The sequence below is a fragment of the Ambystoma mexicanum genome, chromosome 14 (assembly GCF_040938575.1).
Source record: "Ambystoma mexicanum isolate Mex_15411 chromosome 14, UKY_AmexF1_1, whole genome shotgun sequence".
Lineage (NCBI taxonomy): Eukaryota > Metazoa > Chordata > Amphibia > Caudata > Ambystomatidae > Ambystoma > Ambystoma mexicanum.
Window position 1 is genome coordinate 374,684,342 of NC_090940.1, and position 19,611 is coordinate 374,703,952.

Genomic DNA, 19,611 nt, shown 5'->3' on the forward strand with positions numbered 1-19,611 from the left:
ATTTTAAGCACGTTTAGCCGCCCAAGCTATGAAATTGTTAGTTTCACCCATTTTTCCATATCACCTGCTAGTCTTTGCAGAAGTGGGGGGAAATTGCTTTCGTAAATTCTTTCCAACCTCCATGGTATGCAGACCCCCAGGTATCTTATACAATCCCTTTCAATTGGTATGCCCAGGCCAGCCCATCTCCGCTGTTGTTCTTGCGTGCCCTCACCCAGGGGAAGGATAATAGACTTTTCAATATTAATCTTGAAGCCTGACACCTTTCCACAGTCTCTGATGAGCCTAAGTGCTCTCTGTAAAGAGTCTCCTGTATCCTAGAGGTACATTAGAATATCATCTGCGTACATGCTAAGTTTGTACATCTGCCGCCCCACTACAATACCCTCTATCCCGTCGTCCCTCCTTATCCTCTCACCCAAGGACTCCATCGCCAGGGCGAACAGTAGTTGAGAAAGAGGGCAGCCCTGCCTAGTACCCCTGGTCAGGCGGAACTCCCGTGATGTGACCCTGTTGACCACTACTCTGGCTGTTGGTCTAGTGTAGACCGCCCTAATTGCCCTACACATCCTCTCTCCAACCCCTACTTTCCACAGCACCTCGAAGAGAAAGGCCCATTACACTCTATCAAATGCCTTCTCGGCGTCTAAACTTAGGAGCGCTTGTTCCCCTGGGTGCTTCCCCAAATTTTCCATGAGGTCGATGGTTTTCCTGAAACCTGGAAAATAATCAGAGATAGCTGCCTTGCAGGAATGGATCCCTTGCTCGTTACAGCGACGAGCAAGGGATCCATTCCCGCAAGGCAGCTATCTCTGATTGTTATTTTCCATCGATCAAACACGGATGGTCATTTTCGCTATCTTCCAACTAATGATGACACGAACGGACTCAATATACATTTGTAGACGCTCTATTCACTAAGGAGACCCCCACCACTAATTACCACCCTGATAACTGTCTCTTCTATATTCGCCTAACGCTCACCACCGGCTCTTATTCCTATAATTTGCATGATTATCATCTGGCTAATGTACCACCTACCTGAGCATCAGTGCTCTAAAGGACCGTGATCACTCTTTTATACGCCAATCTATATTGTTACTAGCTACCATACCTCCTCTTCACCACGGGAAGGCTTTCCACCACTCCCATGTTATGCCACAACCATTCAATCCCACTGTAAACTAAGCGCTTCACAGCGGGATAGCCCACTTATTCTGATTTTGTGTTGAGAGCACATATTAGGCTATTTTACAAGCAATTGATTATGCTTAAAGTGTTAAATATACTTTGTAGGACTGACTCATCCTCCTACACCTACTGACCGACGGCAGTAGAGAGACCCACCAGCACCATATAAGGTAATTATCTCTTGTATATTGGTGCCCTAGTTCATTTGAACTCATCTAAGCAACTAGCTATTTACAAGCTGACCCTTTGTTTTATGTGTTTTTAACCCCACAGATGCTATGAGACAGACACTGATTATAATTACAATCCAATAAGAATTAGGTTATGTCGTAATAACTACTTTCTCCTGATGAATGTTCCACACCTATGTTTTAAGAACAGAAACATGTCGAGACAATTCTCTGGACTAAAAACAGAGACCCAAATCTAAGATGCATTGAATTCTAATACAACCTGGTACACCACTTTTTGTTTATAAGTACCAATTGTGTATGTTTTTTCTGTGAACTTGTCTTAACTTGCTATCTAAGCCTGTTAGGTTATCCCTTGTTTTATATTGGATGTTAAGTATTGTATTGTGGACCATAAATTTAATAATGTGTTTTAATTTTTACAACTAATTATTAACATTTATTTGTATCTTTTTTTGTGTGAAAACTTTATTGAATTTTGCAACAAGTGAAACAGAAAAGCAAGAACCGTTCCCCCTGCCCCCCCAGATAACAAGCCTCCGCTTTCCACATCACCATTCCACTGCGTAGACATATCACGATCATTGTAGGTCCAACAGTCTCAGGCACTGCGGGCACCATATCACCCGAAAGTCATCTTTAAGAAAATCCAACATTTCACACCAGTCCACCGCAAAGCTCTGTAGTTTGTTGTGCATGGTATAAGTCACCCATTCCAGAGCTATTTCCCACATCTTCCGGAGCCAGTCCTGGCACACAGGGACCTCAGGGCTCTTCCACCTCCGTGCTATTAACATCAAAGCTGCCAACATCAGTATCACGTCAGTATCACCTTTGCTTTCTCCCTCCCTCTAGGTTCACCCGCCACCTCTTTTGTCCGAATGCCTAAGAGAATGTGCACCGGTGTTCTGTCATCCCCCGGGCCAAAGGCCAGATCTTGTGCTTTCCGAATGTCCCCCCAAAATGGTTCAATCTTTGGGCATGACCACCAAATATGCTCCGCGGTGCCTACCAGGCCACATCCCCTCCAACACTTCTCCGAAGTTTCTTGCAGTTGAGATGCCTTAGCCAATTTAGGTACTTTTCTCCATAGACTCTCCCAATCTGGTCTATCAATCTCCCTCCCCAATACCCGTTCCCATTCCCACATATAGGGCCACTGGGTGCCCGCATTAGCACTGCTCAAAATCTTATACATTTTAGAAATTGGGCCTTTCGATCCATCATTAGTGAGGAGAAACATCTCAAATAGCGTTGGGTCTCGGGTGGCCGCCTTTTTAACCCCTGGGTGCATAACCCAATGCCCAATTTGTGCATACCGCAATCTCTCGCTTTCATGGATTGCGAATTCCCTCTTACAGTCTTGAAAAGACAACAATTCCCCCTCCCGGAACATATCCGCCAGTTTCCTGCAACCACCTTCCTGCCACTGAACAAATGCCCCTTTCTCCATTCCCAGGGTGAAGTTCCCATTACCAAAGATGGGAGTGAAGGGGGATGGAAATGTAGTTATGCACCCCGAGCCTGCCAGTTTATCCCAGGTATCCACCATAAGCTTAGTAATAGCGCTCTCATAAAGGTGCCGGGGCCTGAGCGGTTTGGGAAGCCATAGAATTTCTGCTAGGTTACGATGCGCTACCGCCCTGTCCATCCTCACCCACAGTTTATCTGGCAACCCCTCGTCGCCCAACAGCCATTCCCTGATGACACGAAGCTGTGCAGCCTCATAATATCGCCGAAAATTTGGCAGCGCCAGCCCCCCCTCACCCTTGGCCGCTGTCAGGAGCCTAAAGGCCACCCTAGCCCTTTCACTTCCCAGATGAACCCTTTGGTGAGCAAATCTAACTCTTTAAAGAAGTTGACGGGATAGGCAGCGGGATAGCCTGGAAAAGATAAAGCAGCCTTGGTAACGTGACTATCTTCACCGTGGCTATCCGCCCCACCCAAGACACCCAGAGCACTCTCCACTTTTGGAAGTCCTTTTTTACCGCTTTGAGGAGCAGGGGGAAGTTAGCCGCATACCACCCTGCTAAAGCTGCTGTGATTTTCACCCCCTCGTATCTGATCCCTCCCTGGCTCCACATAAATTGCAAGCCCTCCTTTAACCTGTCCCGTTCCTCGGCCCTTAACGTCAGATTCAGCACTTCTGACTTGTTGGTGTTAATCTTCAAACCCGATGTCTCCCCAAAAGCCTCAACAAGGTCACACTCGCTTGAAGCGATTCCCTTGGTGCGGTCAACATCAACAACATATCGTCCGCGAAAGCCGTGACCTTCTGCTGCTCTCCCCCGAACGGAATGCCCTGAATCTCCCTAGTCTCCCTGATTGCTTGGAGGAGAGGTTCCAAGTAAATCGCATAGAGTATTGGGGAGAGTGGACAGCCTTGCTTAGTTCCTCGCCGCAGACTTATTCGCCTAGAGGCCTTACCGTTAACCTTCACTCTGATGTTGGGGTCCTGATAATTAGCTCGAACCATCCTCATAAAGTCCCCCCCCAAAGCCCAGCCTTTCCATTTCTCGAAACAGAAAAGACCACTCCACGCGGTCAAAAGCCTTTTCTGCATCCAGTGCCACCAAGACCGTGGGAGTGTTCGTCTTTTGCACTTTTTCGACTATATGGGCCACACGCCTGATGTTGTCCACCGTTTGTCTACCTCTAATGAACCCCGCCTGGTCGGGGTGGATCAAGCTCGGGAGGATGGACTCGAGACTGCTCGCCAGGATCTTAGTGTATATCTTCGTGTCGGTATTAATCAAGGCTATCGGGCGATATGAGGATCTTTCCTCTGGGTTTTTATTAGGTTTGAGGATGAGGGTAACCTTTGCCTCCTCCATGGAAGGGGTAACCCTACCCGTTTGCCTAAAAGAGTTAAACAGGAAAGTCAACTGCGGGGCTAGCTGCGTGATAAACAATTTATAAAATGCATCGGTATAACCGTCTGGGCCGGGAGCTTTGTGCGCCGGGAGAGCCCTGATCACCTTTCTCACCTCCTCTTCCGAGATTTCTTGATTAAGGGCTTCCCTCGTATTCCTACTAATTCCCCCCAGTTTCACCTTTTGTAGGAATTTCTCCTGGGTTTCGCTCTGGGGGTCCTGAGGGGTGTACAGGGAGTCGTAGTACTCCGCGATAACCTCCTGTAAATCCTCTTGCCTTGTAACCTGAGTACCCGACTCTGATTTCAGCGCTGTGATCGCATTTCTTGCCCTATTACCCCTTAATAGGCGAGCTAATAGTGCATCCGGCTTATTGGCTTTCATGTAGTATTTTTGCCTCACATCCCGCAGGGCACCCTCAGCCTTCTTAGTGCGCAAGAGTTCCAACTGACCCACCGCTTTTCTGTAAACCCGCATTGCTGCCCGGGAGGGGGTATCGCCCGCCGCTTGCCTAGCAGCCTCCACTTCGTCTTCTAACTGGGCCTCTAGTACTTTCAAAAGCTTCGCTCGGTGAGCCGCCGCTCCCCCCTAAGAGTGGCTTTAAAAGCATCCCACCTTATCCCCTCCCCGGTGTCCTCCTTCCTATTAGTATCGAAGAATAATTTGATCTTCTCTTCGATATCCCCCCTAACCTCCGGATCCCTCACTATGGCCTCTGAAAATTTCCAACCCCACAGACCCTTTGCCCTCCGGCCTATGTCTAACACCATGGAAACCGTTTTATGGTCCGCTATTCCTATCGGCCCAGTATGTACCTCACGAATGCTACCCACCAGGCTTGCCGAGACCCAAATATAATCAATTCTGGACTGCGAGCCGTGAACCCCGATAGAAAGGTGCGGCCTTCCTCATCCCCCTTGCATTCCCTCCAAACATCGCGCAGCCACACCCTACCAATCCTGTCCTTCATCTCCGCGGACATTACTGCTCCTCCCCCGTATGCCCGCTTTCCACCTCTGTCCCTCTCCCTGTCCCATGCAATATTGAGATCGCCCATAAGGACGGTCTGACCCCATGCTTCCTCCTCTAACACCTTCAGGACTTGATGCAAAAATTTCTCCTGACCCAAGTTAGGGGCATACACTACAGCAACTGTGTATTGGGCCTCTTGGTACTTCCACCTGGGTATTATATACCTCCCTTCTTTATCCCTAATCACTTGGCAGACTCTGAAATCCACTGTATTCCGAATGGCTAGGTCCACCCCCCTTGCTTTGCTAGGGCCTAAGGCATGGAGGATCGGGTCGAAGCCGCGTAATTTTAATCTGCGCTGGTCCCTGTGTGCCAAGTGCGTTTCCTGAAGCCCCATAATGTCCGGCCCCTCCTTCTGCATAAAATCAACTTAAGCGGACCCCTAATAATGTTTGGTCGCCACGCTTGGTAACCTCCTATTTCCCCTCCCCCCCAGTTGGCTGCTCGTTGCCCTCCCCCCCCAAACACTCCCCTTTGTCCCTCCCCCCTCCAACCCACCCCTGAAGGCAAACACCTTCCCGCACTCTCTCCACTCCTAACTCAGGCATCTCGCCCTTTCCTTTCTCAAAATGGCTGCTCTGCCAGTAACCCCAATGCTTTCATCCACCTTTTAGAGGCCCACCCCCCTTATTGCTGTCCATTCTACATCGGGATTTGTTCACTTTTGTGCCCATCACTTCGCCGAGTTTTCCTGGATTCTGCAGTTCGTTATCCTTTGGTTCTTTCCTCCGTTTATCCCCTACAGTCGTCCACTCCCAATGCCTCGATCTGGATTGGCCAGTCGTGTTTCTTGGCTTCGAGCTCGAAGGGGCGTCCTCCAGGTCCACACGCAACAGGTCAGCTCCTTCTTGAAGTGATGTGATCCGCCTCTGGGATCCCTCCCACTCAAAGAGCCGTCCAAACGGAAAGGTCCATTTGTATCGTATTGCTTTATCGTTCAATATCTTCAGTAGCGGGCCCATCTGCCTCCTCTTCAGGAGTGTACTGCTTGCCAGATCTTGAAAAAGCGCGATTTGTTGACCCTCGAACATAATGGGTTCCTTTAGTCTTGCCGCCCTGAGAACCGCCTCTTTCTGAGCATACCTAGCGAATGCTGCCAGGACGTCCCTTGGCCTTGCTGGCTGACCCTTGGTCAGACGCCCCGTTCTATGCACACGATCTAGCTCAAGCTTTCCAGGCTCGCTCGAGCCCAGGATATCGGCAAAAATTCCTTAGAGTACCTCTTTCAAATTCTTATCGTGTACCATTTCTGGCAACATTTTCATTCTGATGTTAATTCTGCAGGATCGGTTTTCCAAATCCTCCATCTGCGTTTCTAGGTTTCTGGTGACGGTGTGAAACCTTTCAATTGCTTCACTATTGGCAGTGGTGTCCTTATCCACTTCTTGGAGGCCTCTTTCTAGGTTATCTGTTCTTTCACCCAGTTGACGCATTTCTTGTTTCATTTCTCCTAGGGCTTCATTAAGGTCTGCTCGCATCAACAGGAATTGCTCCTGAAAAGTCTTCACTAAATTATTTTGTAAAGCTTGTAACTCCCCTAGGAATTCTTGCCCATGCATTATTGCCAGGTCCTCTGCATTCTCCTGGGAGGTACCCTCCCCCATCGTCTCCCTAGGGGGTCTGCTTCCTTCCTTCCTTCGAGGCCTGCGCCGGCCACAGTTCGTGAAGGATGCCATGATTATCTCCTGGGGCCTGAGGCGCCTTGCTCCCCCTCCCCTTGATCTTCGTGGTCATTCCGCCCGCCTCGCCTCTCCCTGAGGCTGTGTTGATGCACCTGCAAAGGGCCGCGGACCAACTGCGCACCGCCGTGAGCTCTCCGCGACCAGGAGGATGGGGCTCTCTGTAGCGTGGGTCCGCCCCCTCTGTATAGCGGGCCCAGGTAGTTGCGTCTCCCCAGGGGCCCCTTAGATGCTCAGCCAGAAACCGTCACTCAACCACTGGCCCCACTCAATAAACAGGGGTGGCCCCACCTCCTCCTCAGCCCGGGGGCAAGTGTTGTTGTGGCTATGCTCTTCTGGCAACTCTCAATGTCCCCTCCAGGCCTGGGCCAGTTGCCCGCTGTGACTGTACTCCTCGACCCGGTGGCCCAGTGTCACAAACTCCTTTACACCCCCGAGCGCAGACCAAGTCCGAGCTGCGCTTAGAGAAGTTGTGGGAAGCTGGGGCCCACACGCTCACCCAGGTTTCACCGCTCGGCAGACAGGTAAGGTGTCCTCCCCCTGCCAAGATGGCCTCCTACCTTCTGCTGCCCCTCCAACCAGCCGGAACGCCACTCATCCGTGGTCTCCCGCGGGCCGACTCTTTCACTGGCTCACAGGCTCTCCCGGAGTCGCAGCAGTCAGCCTCCTCCTCACCCCTCAGTATTTCAATACCAGCTGCGTGCGGGTGAGGCTTCGCGGGCTCGCCGTCCTTGGGCGACTGCTGCCGGCAGCTTTTCCTTGTTCTGGGGCTCGGGTGCTCACTCGGCCCCCGGTCTCAATCTGGGCTCCAACAAGGACGGGCCGCCTCCCGGTGAGCCCTTGCCACCGCGGCCGCCTTCGCTCTTGATGGCCTCAAGACCTCTGCGGGACCCTTTGTGGGCTGCGTCCCACTCCCGCCAGCTGCGCCACACACCAGGCCTCTCCCGCCGATCCTCCGCTCCGCGCCTCTTCAGTGGCCACACACGCCGCAGCACCCCGGCAAACTTCAAGGGGGCCGCACGGCTCACAGGCTCTCCCTGCGTCGCAGCAGTCAGTCGCCGCCTCACCCCTCCGTATCTCAATACCAGTTGCGTGCGGGTGAGGCTCCGCGGGCTCGCCGTCCTCGGGTGGCCTCTGCCAGCAGCTTTTCCTCATTCCGGGGCTCCGGCGCTCACTCGGCCCCTGGTCTCAATCTGGGCTCCGTCTACAAGGACGGGCCACCTCCCAGTGAGTCCTTGCCGCTGCGGCCACCTTCGGTCTTGATGGCCTCAAAACCTCTGCAGGGCCCTTGGTGGGCTGCATCCCGCCAGCTGCGCCACACACCAGGCCTCTCCCGCCGATCCTCCGCTCCGCGCCTCTTCAGTGGCCACACACGCCGCGGCGCCCCGGCAAACTGTTCAAGGGGGCCGCACGGCTTAGCCACTCTTTGGATCGCTATCTCGAAGGTCCAGAAGGTCCCGAGCCACCCGAACCTCGGCTGCTGCTGGGGTGGTGGGTACCTTTAGCAGATGGGACCGGGAGCGCCGTCGGCACGTCTACACAGTGCCGGTGGCCATCTTGTGATCCGATTTTTATCTTTTAACTGTGACTGGTCCCTCCTCCACCTGACTTGAAGGGTTCTTTATCTCTAGCGTCTATACACTAGCTTTGTCTTCCAATATACATTGACTACTATCCACCCGGATATAGACAAAGTAAACACTGCTAACTTGTTCAAGTCAGTGCTTTACCGGGTTTCCTCCCTTGATAATTCACTCCAAAGTGAGTCATTGCATCGCCACATACCCCTTGGTCTATATGGCCCCGAAATGTCAAGGGTGCCCGTCACCATATCATGGTCTGACCAACCCACAGGCCTTATAGTGCTTTCTATCAATCTCGAGCTCTGCTCCTTATTAAGGAGGAGGTCATCAATTCTCGTATAGGTTTTGTGCGGGGGGGGTAGAAAGTATAACCTTCTTCCCTTGGGTGTTTCTCCCGCCACACATCTACCAACGCATACCGCTCACTTGCACACCCCAGGTTCCCCTATCTGTCTTTCCTTTTATCCATGCCACCATCCCTGTTTTTTTTGTTCCATGCCTCATTCACCCAGGCATTGAAATCTCCTCTGATAATATATAAATCAGCTTCACGCTCATGAATCTTGTCTAATGCTTCACTTATAAATCTTTCTTGTCCCTGATTAGGGGCATATATTGCCGCCACTAGCACTTGTGCACCTTCCAGTATTCCCTCAACTATTAACAGTCTGCCATCCAGCAAATTGGTGGCCCCACAGTCTTGGATCTGACATTGTTTATGGAGGATTACTCCCACCCCTCCCTTTATCACGGGACCAGTACACTTACGCCACTCCTCCTCAACTCCTGCTCTTCCCCCTGCACCAGACTGGTCTCTGCCAGGAATAAGATATCCAGGGATGCCTTCCGAAACTCCCTTGCCACCAATGATCGTTTTGTCAGGGAGTTCAACCTTTTACATTTAGGGTGCCCACCCTCAGTCCCCTCTCAGCCGCTCTTTCCCCCATAACTGAGTCTGTTTTTCATCCCTGCCATCTTGTAGCCAGAGGTTGGTGTCGCCTCGGATGTACATCTTGTCCCCTCAGAGGGACTTGCCCAGAATTGCATAGGTTTGCCCTTTTAGTGCCGGTTGCCCCTTCAAACTTAATACCGAACCATATAACTCCCCAAAAAATACTTCCCTCCAACGTGGAGGCTTGAACAATGAAACGTGAGACACCCCCTCTCTCACCGGGGGTCACTTTGGAGAGGTTAGAACATCCTCCCTCCAGCAGATATTCGTTGTACATCTTTGAACTTCCTTGCTCGATAGGTAGCCTCTTACTGTGTTTGTGCTTTCATCTCAGTCCCCTTTTTTCTCTTGGCGCGCTGTGTCTTTTCTAGGCGAGGGGCCATTGAGCCTCACAAATTTCCATCCAGTCTGGGCTCTCCTTCTCCCCTGTGGCTCTGGCGCAGGTCAGGTACGTGCGTCTCCGGGGGTCGGGTCCTGTGGGCCTAGGGGTCCTCACGACTGGTCTCCAGTATCCGACGTTCGGTGTCTCAGGGCCTGCTCCACCTCCTCGATTGAAGTCAATCTGTATTCAATTCTCTCTGCCTCAAACTCCAATGAGAACGGGCAGTCTCACCTGTGGCGGATCCCCCTCTTGCGTAGCTCTGATGCGAGTGGCCTGCAGCCTCTTCTCCTTGCGAGTGTGAAATTGGAGAAGTCCTGATATATGGAGAATTTAGAGCCTTTGAATTAAATTTCCTGTTGCTGCTTGGCTCTTTTCAGGACTTCTTATCAGTCTCTATAACTTAAGAACCTGACAAAGATGGAGCAGGGGCCATTTCCATAAGGTCTCCCACCCTTGTGCGCCTTTTCCATTTGTACCGTCCTGCCCCCTTCCGTTGCAAAGAGCTGGTGAATTAGCGCTTTTACCTTTTCTTCAACTTGTCTCGGCGTTTCCCTGTCCGACTCCTTCAGGCCCAGTATGCTTATATCGTACCTTTGAGCACCAACTTTGGCGCAACCCCTGTATGTCTCCTCTCAATGCGCACTCTGGCCCCTCTTCTCTTTCCTCTTTAGTTTCTTTAGTGCTTCTTCCGTGTCCTCTTCGCCCTGGGTTCCCCTTGCATGTGGTGGTCCTACCATTACTCTCGACTCAGGGGACCTGGGCATGCCCTCCCAATTGCCCCTCAAAGGCACCTGACTCAGAACAGCACAGCAGCATACAGGCAGTGGGCCTCTGAACGGTGGTTATGTCAGTTATATTGGAGGGGGGGCTGTCTTTTCTGCCCCACTTAGCAATGTCCTCAATTGTCCCCTCTAGGCATGGACATGGGATTCAGGGTATACCCACTGACTGCCCCGGCACTTCGCAGTAACGTGGAGGCAGTGTATTTCTCCTTCTTCCGGGTTCCCAGCCCCTGCACTACTCCCACAGAGCCAAGCCCCACAGCTCCTTCCTCTCAACAATGCTCAAGTCCAGCTTGCCTCCGTAAAAAGGGCTACGGTAAGAGCACGTACCTCGTAGGTGCCTGATGTCTTCTGATGCCCCTGGTTTCTCCTTGCAAGGTGGATTCCCCTTTTATAATTGCTGCACACTTCAGTCTGAAAGGGCTGACCTCTCCCTCACTGCTAGGTGAGGCCCCACGCATTATTCCACTGTTCCAGGGCTACACGCGCCATCTCCTTATTTCATTACCTTCATTTTCGTGTGCTCCTCGAGGACCGGATGAGCCCTGGGGAGTGTTTTGCCTGCGGCCGTCCAGCACGCCGTCCAGCCCCCGGATCCGAACTGGGCTCGCGGCCGCCTCCCTGCACTGTCCTCCCTGGTTTGACTGTGTTGCGCAGTGGTCCTCTTCTTCCTGCCGCAGCTATAGTGCTGCCGCGCAGCACCAGGCTGCGACACACACCTCTCGCGGCCGTGGTCTTCGCCGGCCATGCCAGAGGGAGGCCTCTCTGTGTTCGCCCTCCTAACTTAGGCGGATGGGGCTGCAAACACACCCGTGGATGCCTCAGAAGTTCCGGTACCGCCGGGTACCGCTTCTCGGAATGGTCTGGATGCACAGTATCATCTCAGGTTTGCTGGAGGGAGCAGTACCTGCTGTCTCAAGCAGCCATATTTTCCCGCGCCCCCTAGTGGTCCCGAAGTACATTTTTAACTGTGTTGATATCTTTTTAATTTTGTAATTCCTGTATATTAAAGAGGTTTGGTACATTAATAAATTGATTTACACGTGTTATCGAAACGGGAATGCCCTTGGTGAGTGGAACCAATTAGAATGCTCAAACCTTATGCTGAAACTGTGATTTCTAATCCAGGGGAAAAGGCTTGATCCCATTAAGCGTGTAAAGCTCATGGAACCATTTTGTTCCCCATTTTGTATATATATATAATTATATATTCTTGTCTGGCTACCCATCAAAGAAGGTTCATTTATTTATTGCACACCATATTCAACATTACCACATTATCCACCTGATGTAACTTATAAAAATGTACTCAAATGATGAAAACACATATCAAAAATGATGCAGACTTGAGTGGGTGCAGCCCCCTCTGTATCTCTTGAAGTAATAGGCCAAAATGATTGTTGGTCTTTTCTCCCACTTGCATCCTTCTTGTCCCAGCATTTAACTAATTTCTGTGCTGCTTGCAAAAAGACAATGCATTATCCGTCCTGTGTTTAACTATTCAGAATGGTCTCTGTGTTATGTTAAGGGGGTGACGCTTTTTTATTAATCCTGTGAGTTTGTGATCTGAGTAACTACGGGTAGAATGTTTTTTATTCTTTGTTGAAAGTCACTGGTAAAATGTTTGTGCAAATAGGTGAGATATCGCCATCAACCAGATTACCGTCCAATGAGCGGATGCCATCCAGCCCTTTTACTCCAGAGATTATCCCTGCAGCAGAAATGCGACCCTTTCCCAAGCCAGAATTCGCTCTCTCGGAGGCCCTGAGACTGCTTGGGGAAGACGACTGGTAAGTAACTTTTGCACTCATCAAATTGTCCTTTTTTTCAGGAACCATTTTTTTGAATCATTAATCCACACATTTGCACACAATACTGGATTGCGTGGATCCCTTTACCACTGCCTTGAATGTGCTACAAGATTATTTCCTCTGTATAGAGAAGGGATTCAAAATGACTAGGTGGTGCTGAAATAGAGAAATGTAAAGCTAGTTTTTAATTGGCGATTGTCAAGGATGCCAAATGAGAAATCTTCACAGAGCTGATTATATTGTCTAAAGCCAGTCAGTCGATTGCAGAAATCTGAAAGATGCATATTTTCCTATTTTATTGTTTCGATGTTCAGGCCTGAAGGAGATAAATATATTATGGATTAGGCATGCAGTCACAAAGCTAGCACTTGTTCTCTACTAAAGTTATTGAATGGTGTTGACGTAGGAGGTACATCTATTCAGTCATCCAGTCTGAACAACAGAAAGGTGCTTTGGAGGATTTTTTGTCCTCCTTTCTAGATCCCAGATTGATCAAACTACTTGGTTTACAGGTTTTTTTCGTCTGAGGTATCCTGGTTCTCTCGTCCTGATTGCGCGGGCACCTAAGGCACTCCAGAAATTGATTTCGCGGTATACAGATTTTATTAATATAATGGTTAAGAATTAGTGACAAGGCGCGCACTCTCGCACCAGGGTCATCATGCCTTACTATGGAGAGCCATAAACATGGTTTTCACCCTCCCCCTATCAAGAGTAAGATTTGTGCTTTGGAGGAGAGTTGTATCCTAGTCACCTGCATTGAAAAAATTGTGCGACTACATGTACCAGAATGCTTAGAGACTTTAATGAGAATTAACCAGACACACCTGAAAAGGAAAACGGCCTCCCTGATGATTGATAGTCAAGAAAACGTTTGGAGAAGACTAACTGTTGCTGTAGCAGGTAAATAGGACTGGGAACCAGATTGCGCGCCTCATCTCCATTTTCTACACATTTTATGAATAACCTGGACCTAAAATCAATACCTTGAAATCAGTGGTTATGGCTTGTGGACCAGGGAAGAAAAATATTAAAATGGATCTGATGCTGAGTAATGGTGCAATTATACCCCGGCTGTATGAATTTGACTACTTGGGCATATCGGTTTCTCTGGTTGTCTCTGGGATGACACACCTAAGGAAACAAGAGATCAGAATGAGTCAATCGCTGGATGCCGTTTCCCTTTTTAGAGCTGTGTGCCAGGGACAGCCTTTGAAAATTGTATTGAAGGTCTATTCGGTTAAAACTAAGGGATCTACCAGCAACAGTGCCTTTTTATGGGCATAGAGAAGGTTGCCGTGCTGTAAATTCTAGCGCAAAAATGTCTTAAAGGGCTTGTGAGCATTCCTACCTCGTCGCCCTCTTTTGCTGTTCATGTTGAATCGGGTCTTGACTTTTTAGAGGATGACTGATTCCTGGCCCCACCATTACTTTGGTTAAGAATATGGTCAAAATCTGGGGTGGTACCGGCACAGTGGGCCTCATTACAAGTTTGGTCGGTAGCCTTGCCTGTAAAACCGGCAGGCTGCTGCCAAACTTGCATTTCTTTCCGGCACCAGCGAATGGGCAATTACCTGGTCATTACAGCCCCGCCGGACCTGGTAATTGCCTATTCACGGGCGCCGGAAAAAAATGCTCCCCATTCCCATTTGAGCCCCATAGGGCTCAATGGGAATTGTGAGGTTGGATGCACCGGCACCATTCAGAATGGTGCTGGTGCATCCAACATGCTCTGCTCGCGGGTGCCGGTATACCCACCATGTCAGACCTGGCGGGCAGGAAGGCAACCGTGAGCAAAACTTGTAGTTTGCGGGTCCGGTAACAACGGGACCGGCAAGTTTACTGGTACCGTTGTTACCGGACTGGCAAACGTATAATGAGGCCCAGTACATTTTTGGGGTTATTATGTCAGGCTTAGGTTGGCAAACAATTCCACGGCTTAACTGCATCAATTTTTGTTTGAAGCAATTAAATGCCTTAAAACTGGTTTCCTCTATTAGTCCTATGGGCCATGAAATGATAAATCAGTATAAAAAGAACTTTGTTACCCTGATGAAGGAACACTTGGAAACTAGAGTGCTGCAAATAGAAGTTTGGCTATGCTCATTAATGTGGATATCATGCATCTCAATTTTGAAGATGGGCAATCTGATCGTTGGCCAATTACTATGACACTTTTCAATGCTCTTATGATAAGAGCAGATACTGTTAATTGGCGGGGCTTCTCAGAGGAATCAGGTTGTCCTTGTGTGATTTTCCACAAGAGGATATTCTGTATTTTGTCTTTTTGTCCTGTGTATTCAGCTGTTAGGCAACGTATAATTTTGCCAGGTTTAGGACAGATCAATTGTGCACAGTGCCGGCCAGCCCCCCTGTATCTTTAACGGGCTGATTCGCCTGTGCACTGTTTTATCTTAGTGCCGTGAGAATTGGGAAACGTGGCATAGCTCCATCTTTTTGTGGGGAAGAAAGACTTGCAGCAATCTAATTTTAGTTCAGGCTGTCTCTTGCTATTTTATTTTAAAATGTTTTTATTGGCGTTTCTTAAAACATGACTGCAGTAAATTACATCATCATTATCATGTGCCACATAATTCAAGTTCAACCGAAATAAAAAAAAGACAAACCAAACAAAAACCAACAGTTTGTTTGTTTGTTTATTTATTTATATAGCGCTCTTGACCCGGGGGTATATATGCGCTTTGAACATCAGGTTACAGGTAAAAGACAATAGTACAGTATTGATAGGGCATAGATAATAGTATTCAAACAATATACATAAAATTGGACATTCGGAGTGCATACATATGTGGTAGGACAGTTATTTGTTGGTTAACCAGGAAATGACCTTAGTTCTGAAGGGTTGGAAAGTAGGTGTAGATTTAATATCCAGTGGGATGGAATTCCAGAGTTGTGATGCCAAAGTTGGGAAGCTGGATCCTCCAGCTCTTTTGAGGGAGTATTTGGGAACTGTTAGTTGTAATGAGTTGGACGATCTGGTGGTTCTAGTGTTCTGTCTTAGTGTAAATTTGTTCGAGAGGTAGGGTGGGGCAAGATGATTGAGGGCTTTGTAAGTAAGGAATATGGTTTTCAAGTCAATTTTCTGTTGGATGGACAACCATTTGCAGGCAGTTCTGGTGGCGGAGATGTGTTCCCTTCTAGGAATATTGAGGGCGGCACGGAGTGCGTTATTTTGTAAAACTTGCAATTTATTGATTACTGTTTTGTTGGCACCTACATAGAGGCTATTACAGTAATCCAGTTTAGATTGAATGAGTGCTCTGGCTAGGATGAGACAGTTGCTAGGGGAGATCAGTGGTCTGCAGGCCCTGATTAGTTTACCGGTGTAGGCAGTGGCTGAGGCGGTCATGTTGATTTGTTTAGCTAGGTTGATGTTCGTGTCTAGGTAGAAACCGAGGGTTTTTACGCTCTTGGCAATGGGTATGGTGTTACCGTCAATAGTGAAGCTAGTGTAGCCGGGACAGAGTTTACTGATAGTGTTCGGTGAGCCGACAAGAAGCAATTCAGTCTTGTCATCATTCAGGCATAGGCCATGTGTGGCCATCCATGCCTGAATGATGGAAAAGACTTCATTGATCCATTTGGCGTCCTTGTTGTAGTTGCCTGATAAGGTGAGGAGTATCTGGGTGTCATCTGCGTAGTTAGTATAGGTGACACCCAGATTGTCCAGCTTGTCGAATAAGGGCTTGGTGAAAATATTGTAAAGGGTAGGTGAGACACAGGATCCTTGTGGGACACCGCAGGTGATGGGGATGGGGTCAGCCGCTGCTAGGGGGGAGAAGACCCGCATTGTTCTGTTGTCCAGGAAATATTGGATCCATGTGACTGCAGAGTGGGAGAAGTGTGCTGCCAGAGACAAATGGTTGCACAGGATTTTATGGTCGACCAGGTCAAAGGCAGCGGAGAGGTCAAGGAGTAGAAGGATGGCAGCCTTGTTTTTGTCTTTGAGTTCGTCTATCTGGCATTTGGCAGTAACTGTCTCCGTCCATAGTATGTCACATTAAATGAATTCCGTGTGAGGGGGGGAGGGGTCAGCTGTGACTGATCAGGAGTTTGTTAGGCGTCCAATCTCAGGGCATGTCATGAAAATCCTATTTGCTTTTTTTTTTTTTTTTTTGGTGGGGTTTGTTTGTTCAAGGGGGTTTGTCAGCCGAGGGGTGAAACATTTCCCATACCAGTATTTTCCATGCCTCAAACGTCCGACTCCCCCCTTCGTCCGATCTGCAAACTCCCTCCCCCCCACGTTTTGGTCTCCACTTCTGTCCAGCTGTCCAATTCCCTGTACCATGCTGCATATAGTGGGCTGTACTTGTTTCCATGCCATTGCTATGGTTCTCTTGGTTAGTATGCATGCCATATCCATAAACTTCACTATGTGTTTTATCTTAGCTATCCTGAGATAAGTTCCCAAGAGGCATTCCTTAGGGGACCTGTCGTATCGTGTTATACCAATCCTTCTGCAGGCCTGCTCCACCTTGGCCCAGAAGCACTGCGTTTTTGGGCATTCCCAAAACATGTGCATCAATCCAGCCCCATCTGCGCCACACCATGTGCATTGAGGCTGGGTTTGCTTATTGAATTTGGCCATCCTATTTGATGTCATGTAGGTGCAATATAGTACTTTCAGTTGTATTAGTCGGAATCTGGCATCCCTAGACACTTCTTTAGGAAATGCTAGTACTCTCGCCCACTCTTTTTCGGTAATATCTGTCCCCAAATCCTCCTCATCTCGTCTTGAGCGCAGCACCCCGGGGGTTAGGTTTGTCGACCAGCTGGTTGTATATTCTGGACACCGGTTTCCAGCCATCGTCCAGGTTATATAGTAACGTCACCAGTGGGTTCGCTACTGGTTCCTCCGGCCATTCTTCCCATTTCCCTCTAGCCACCCGCCTAGCCCTTTGGTACCACAGAAACTGTCCTTCGGGCAGCCCTTCTTTGGATTGCAAGGAGTCAAAGTCTCTAAAAACCTCTTCCTCATACAGGTTGAGCGCCCAGAGACCTTTGGGTGAGAGTTGCGCTATACAAGAAAATATTTAGTTAGGTCTCCCCACATGTACCCCCCCACCCCCCACTGCCTTAAATTAGATTGGTCAGTACTAACTTTGCACAAATCAGCCGCCATTAAAATCTCTGGCGAGTAGGAGTGTTTTATGTGTGGGAGTGTTCTAGTTCTGCTCCAAACCCGCCTCCCCAAAATCACTATCATGGGGGTGGTCTCTAGACAGCCCGAAGGGATCCAAATTAGTTCTTTCAGTTGTACCGGGGCCACCAGGTGCCGTAGCAGTCCGGTTTCCGATGTGGTGTCTGATAGCCATCGAGCAACAAAGCTAAGTTGTGCCGCTAGATAATATTTTTCTAAATCTGAAAGTTGTATGCCCCCTTCCCTATGGGGTAGGGTTAGTGTGGTCAGGGACAGCTTATGCCTTCCAGTGCTCCAGAGGAATTCTCAGATCAGTGTCCCTAGTAAGCGAAAAAAAATGAGGCCTTAATATAGTAACATACGTTTTGGAAGTGATGTAGAAATCTCTGAAGAATAATCATTTTGACAATTGATTCCCTGTCCATCATCGATAGCGGTAATTTCGACCAGCATTTTATGGATGTGCACAGCCCTTTGACCGCCGCCCCATTGTTATCTTCATGCATTGATTCCGGTGTGTGTCGTATATTGACCCCTAAGTACCTAAATGACTCAGTTGCCATTGGATTCCCACTTCCGTCAAGTCCTCATTGTTCTTGCCTTTCAAACCTGCCAATGCGAACAAGCAGGACTTCTGCTTACTAGAGTGTATCCGAGAGACCGTTTCATAGTTTTCTAGCACTTCCAACATAACTGGCACATTCAGGTGCGGGTCCCTTACATACAATAGGACATTGTCCGCATATAGCGAGATGTGATTTTATTCCACCGACCCGTATCCCTGCATCGAAGAATTTCTTCCTGAAATAGATAGCAATTGTTTCAAGACCCAGTATATACAGCATAGGAGATAGTGGGCATCCTTGCATAATGCTTCTACGTATATCCCAGGCTGAAGGCACCACTCTCCCCGACTTCACCCTGGCTGTTGGTTTGGTGTATAAGACTGTCACCCATCTGATGAACCACTCCCCGAACTCCCTCAGGACCGCCAATAGCCGCTCCCAGTAAATAGTCGAATGATTTAATTGCATCCAATCATAAAAACCAAGAGGTCTTTCATCGGTCTCCGCTTGGGCCATAATATGTTGAAGTCTACGGAGGTTTGCTGTTGTGTTGCGGCCCGGTACAAAGCTGTTCTGGTCACTGTGCACCAACCCGCCCACTATCCTAGAGAGCCGCTTAACCAATATAGATATGATATGATATTTTATTTCTATCGCGCTCGTACACAAGTGTTTCAGAACGCGACAACGCAAGGGAGGGGAACGGGAGAACAAAACAGCGATCTTATTAGGCCCAGTGACATTGAGAACACGCAAGTGCATTGGAGAGGGGGAGGGGAAAAGTGCATGGAAGGGGGGAGAAGTGAAAAGTGCAAAGCAGAGGAGAAACAGATAAATAACAATAAACAAATAATAAAGGCAACAAACAGTTTTGGTGCAGCCAGCAATTTGCAAGTGGTAGGTTGAAGGCAGCAGACAGGGTAGGTCTGAAGTGCAGGAAGAAAAATGGGGGGGCTGTATGGGTACAGATACAGACCCCAGTGCAAGGGGTGGCTGTTAAGCTCACCTGGATTCCACAGGGGCGCTGAACGAAACTGGACGGCAACGGTCTCCACCAGCGTGACTCGTAGTGAAGTGACGAGCGACTGCACCTGCCCTCTGAGTTTTGTCTGTCTGGCACGAAGGAGGAGTTTCCTAGAATAGGACAATGGTAAATTAGCTAACCAATAGGAGAAGATCTAACTACTGCTTCTGTACCCTCCTTATGTTCTCCTTACTGCGTCTCACCTGATTGTTAAGAAGGATGAGCTCTCCATCCTGCGTCTGCATGCAGGAGTGCGTTGAAATTTGGGTACTCAGTTAGCTTCACTGATCCCGTGGCTGAGTTCCTGACAATAAGGACTCTGAGGTAAGTCTTATGTCTTGCTTTTAAATTCGAATCGTCTTTAGTTCACTTTTGCACTATTGT

The 19,611-nt window shown here is 48.9% G+C and overlaps 1 protein-coding gene across 2 annotated transcripts in view; it reads left to right on the forward strand.

Moving 5' to 3' along the window:
- The window catches only part of TOGARAM1 (TOG array regulator of axonemal microtubules 1), a 1,414,449-nt gene that overhangs the window by 669,915 nt on the left and 724,923 nt on the right, over positions 1 to 19,611 (forward strand). For both annotated transcript variants that reach the window (XM_069637491.1, XM_069637490.1), the window contains one exon: positions 12,302 to 12,455. In XM_069637491.1, coding sequence (XP_069493592.1) covers positions 12,302 to 12,455 — 154 coding nt within the window. The remainder of the gene's footprint in view (positions 1 to 12,301; positions 12,456 to 19,611) is intronic.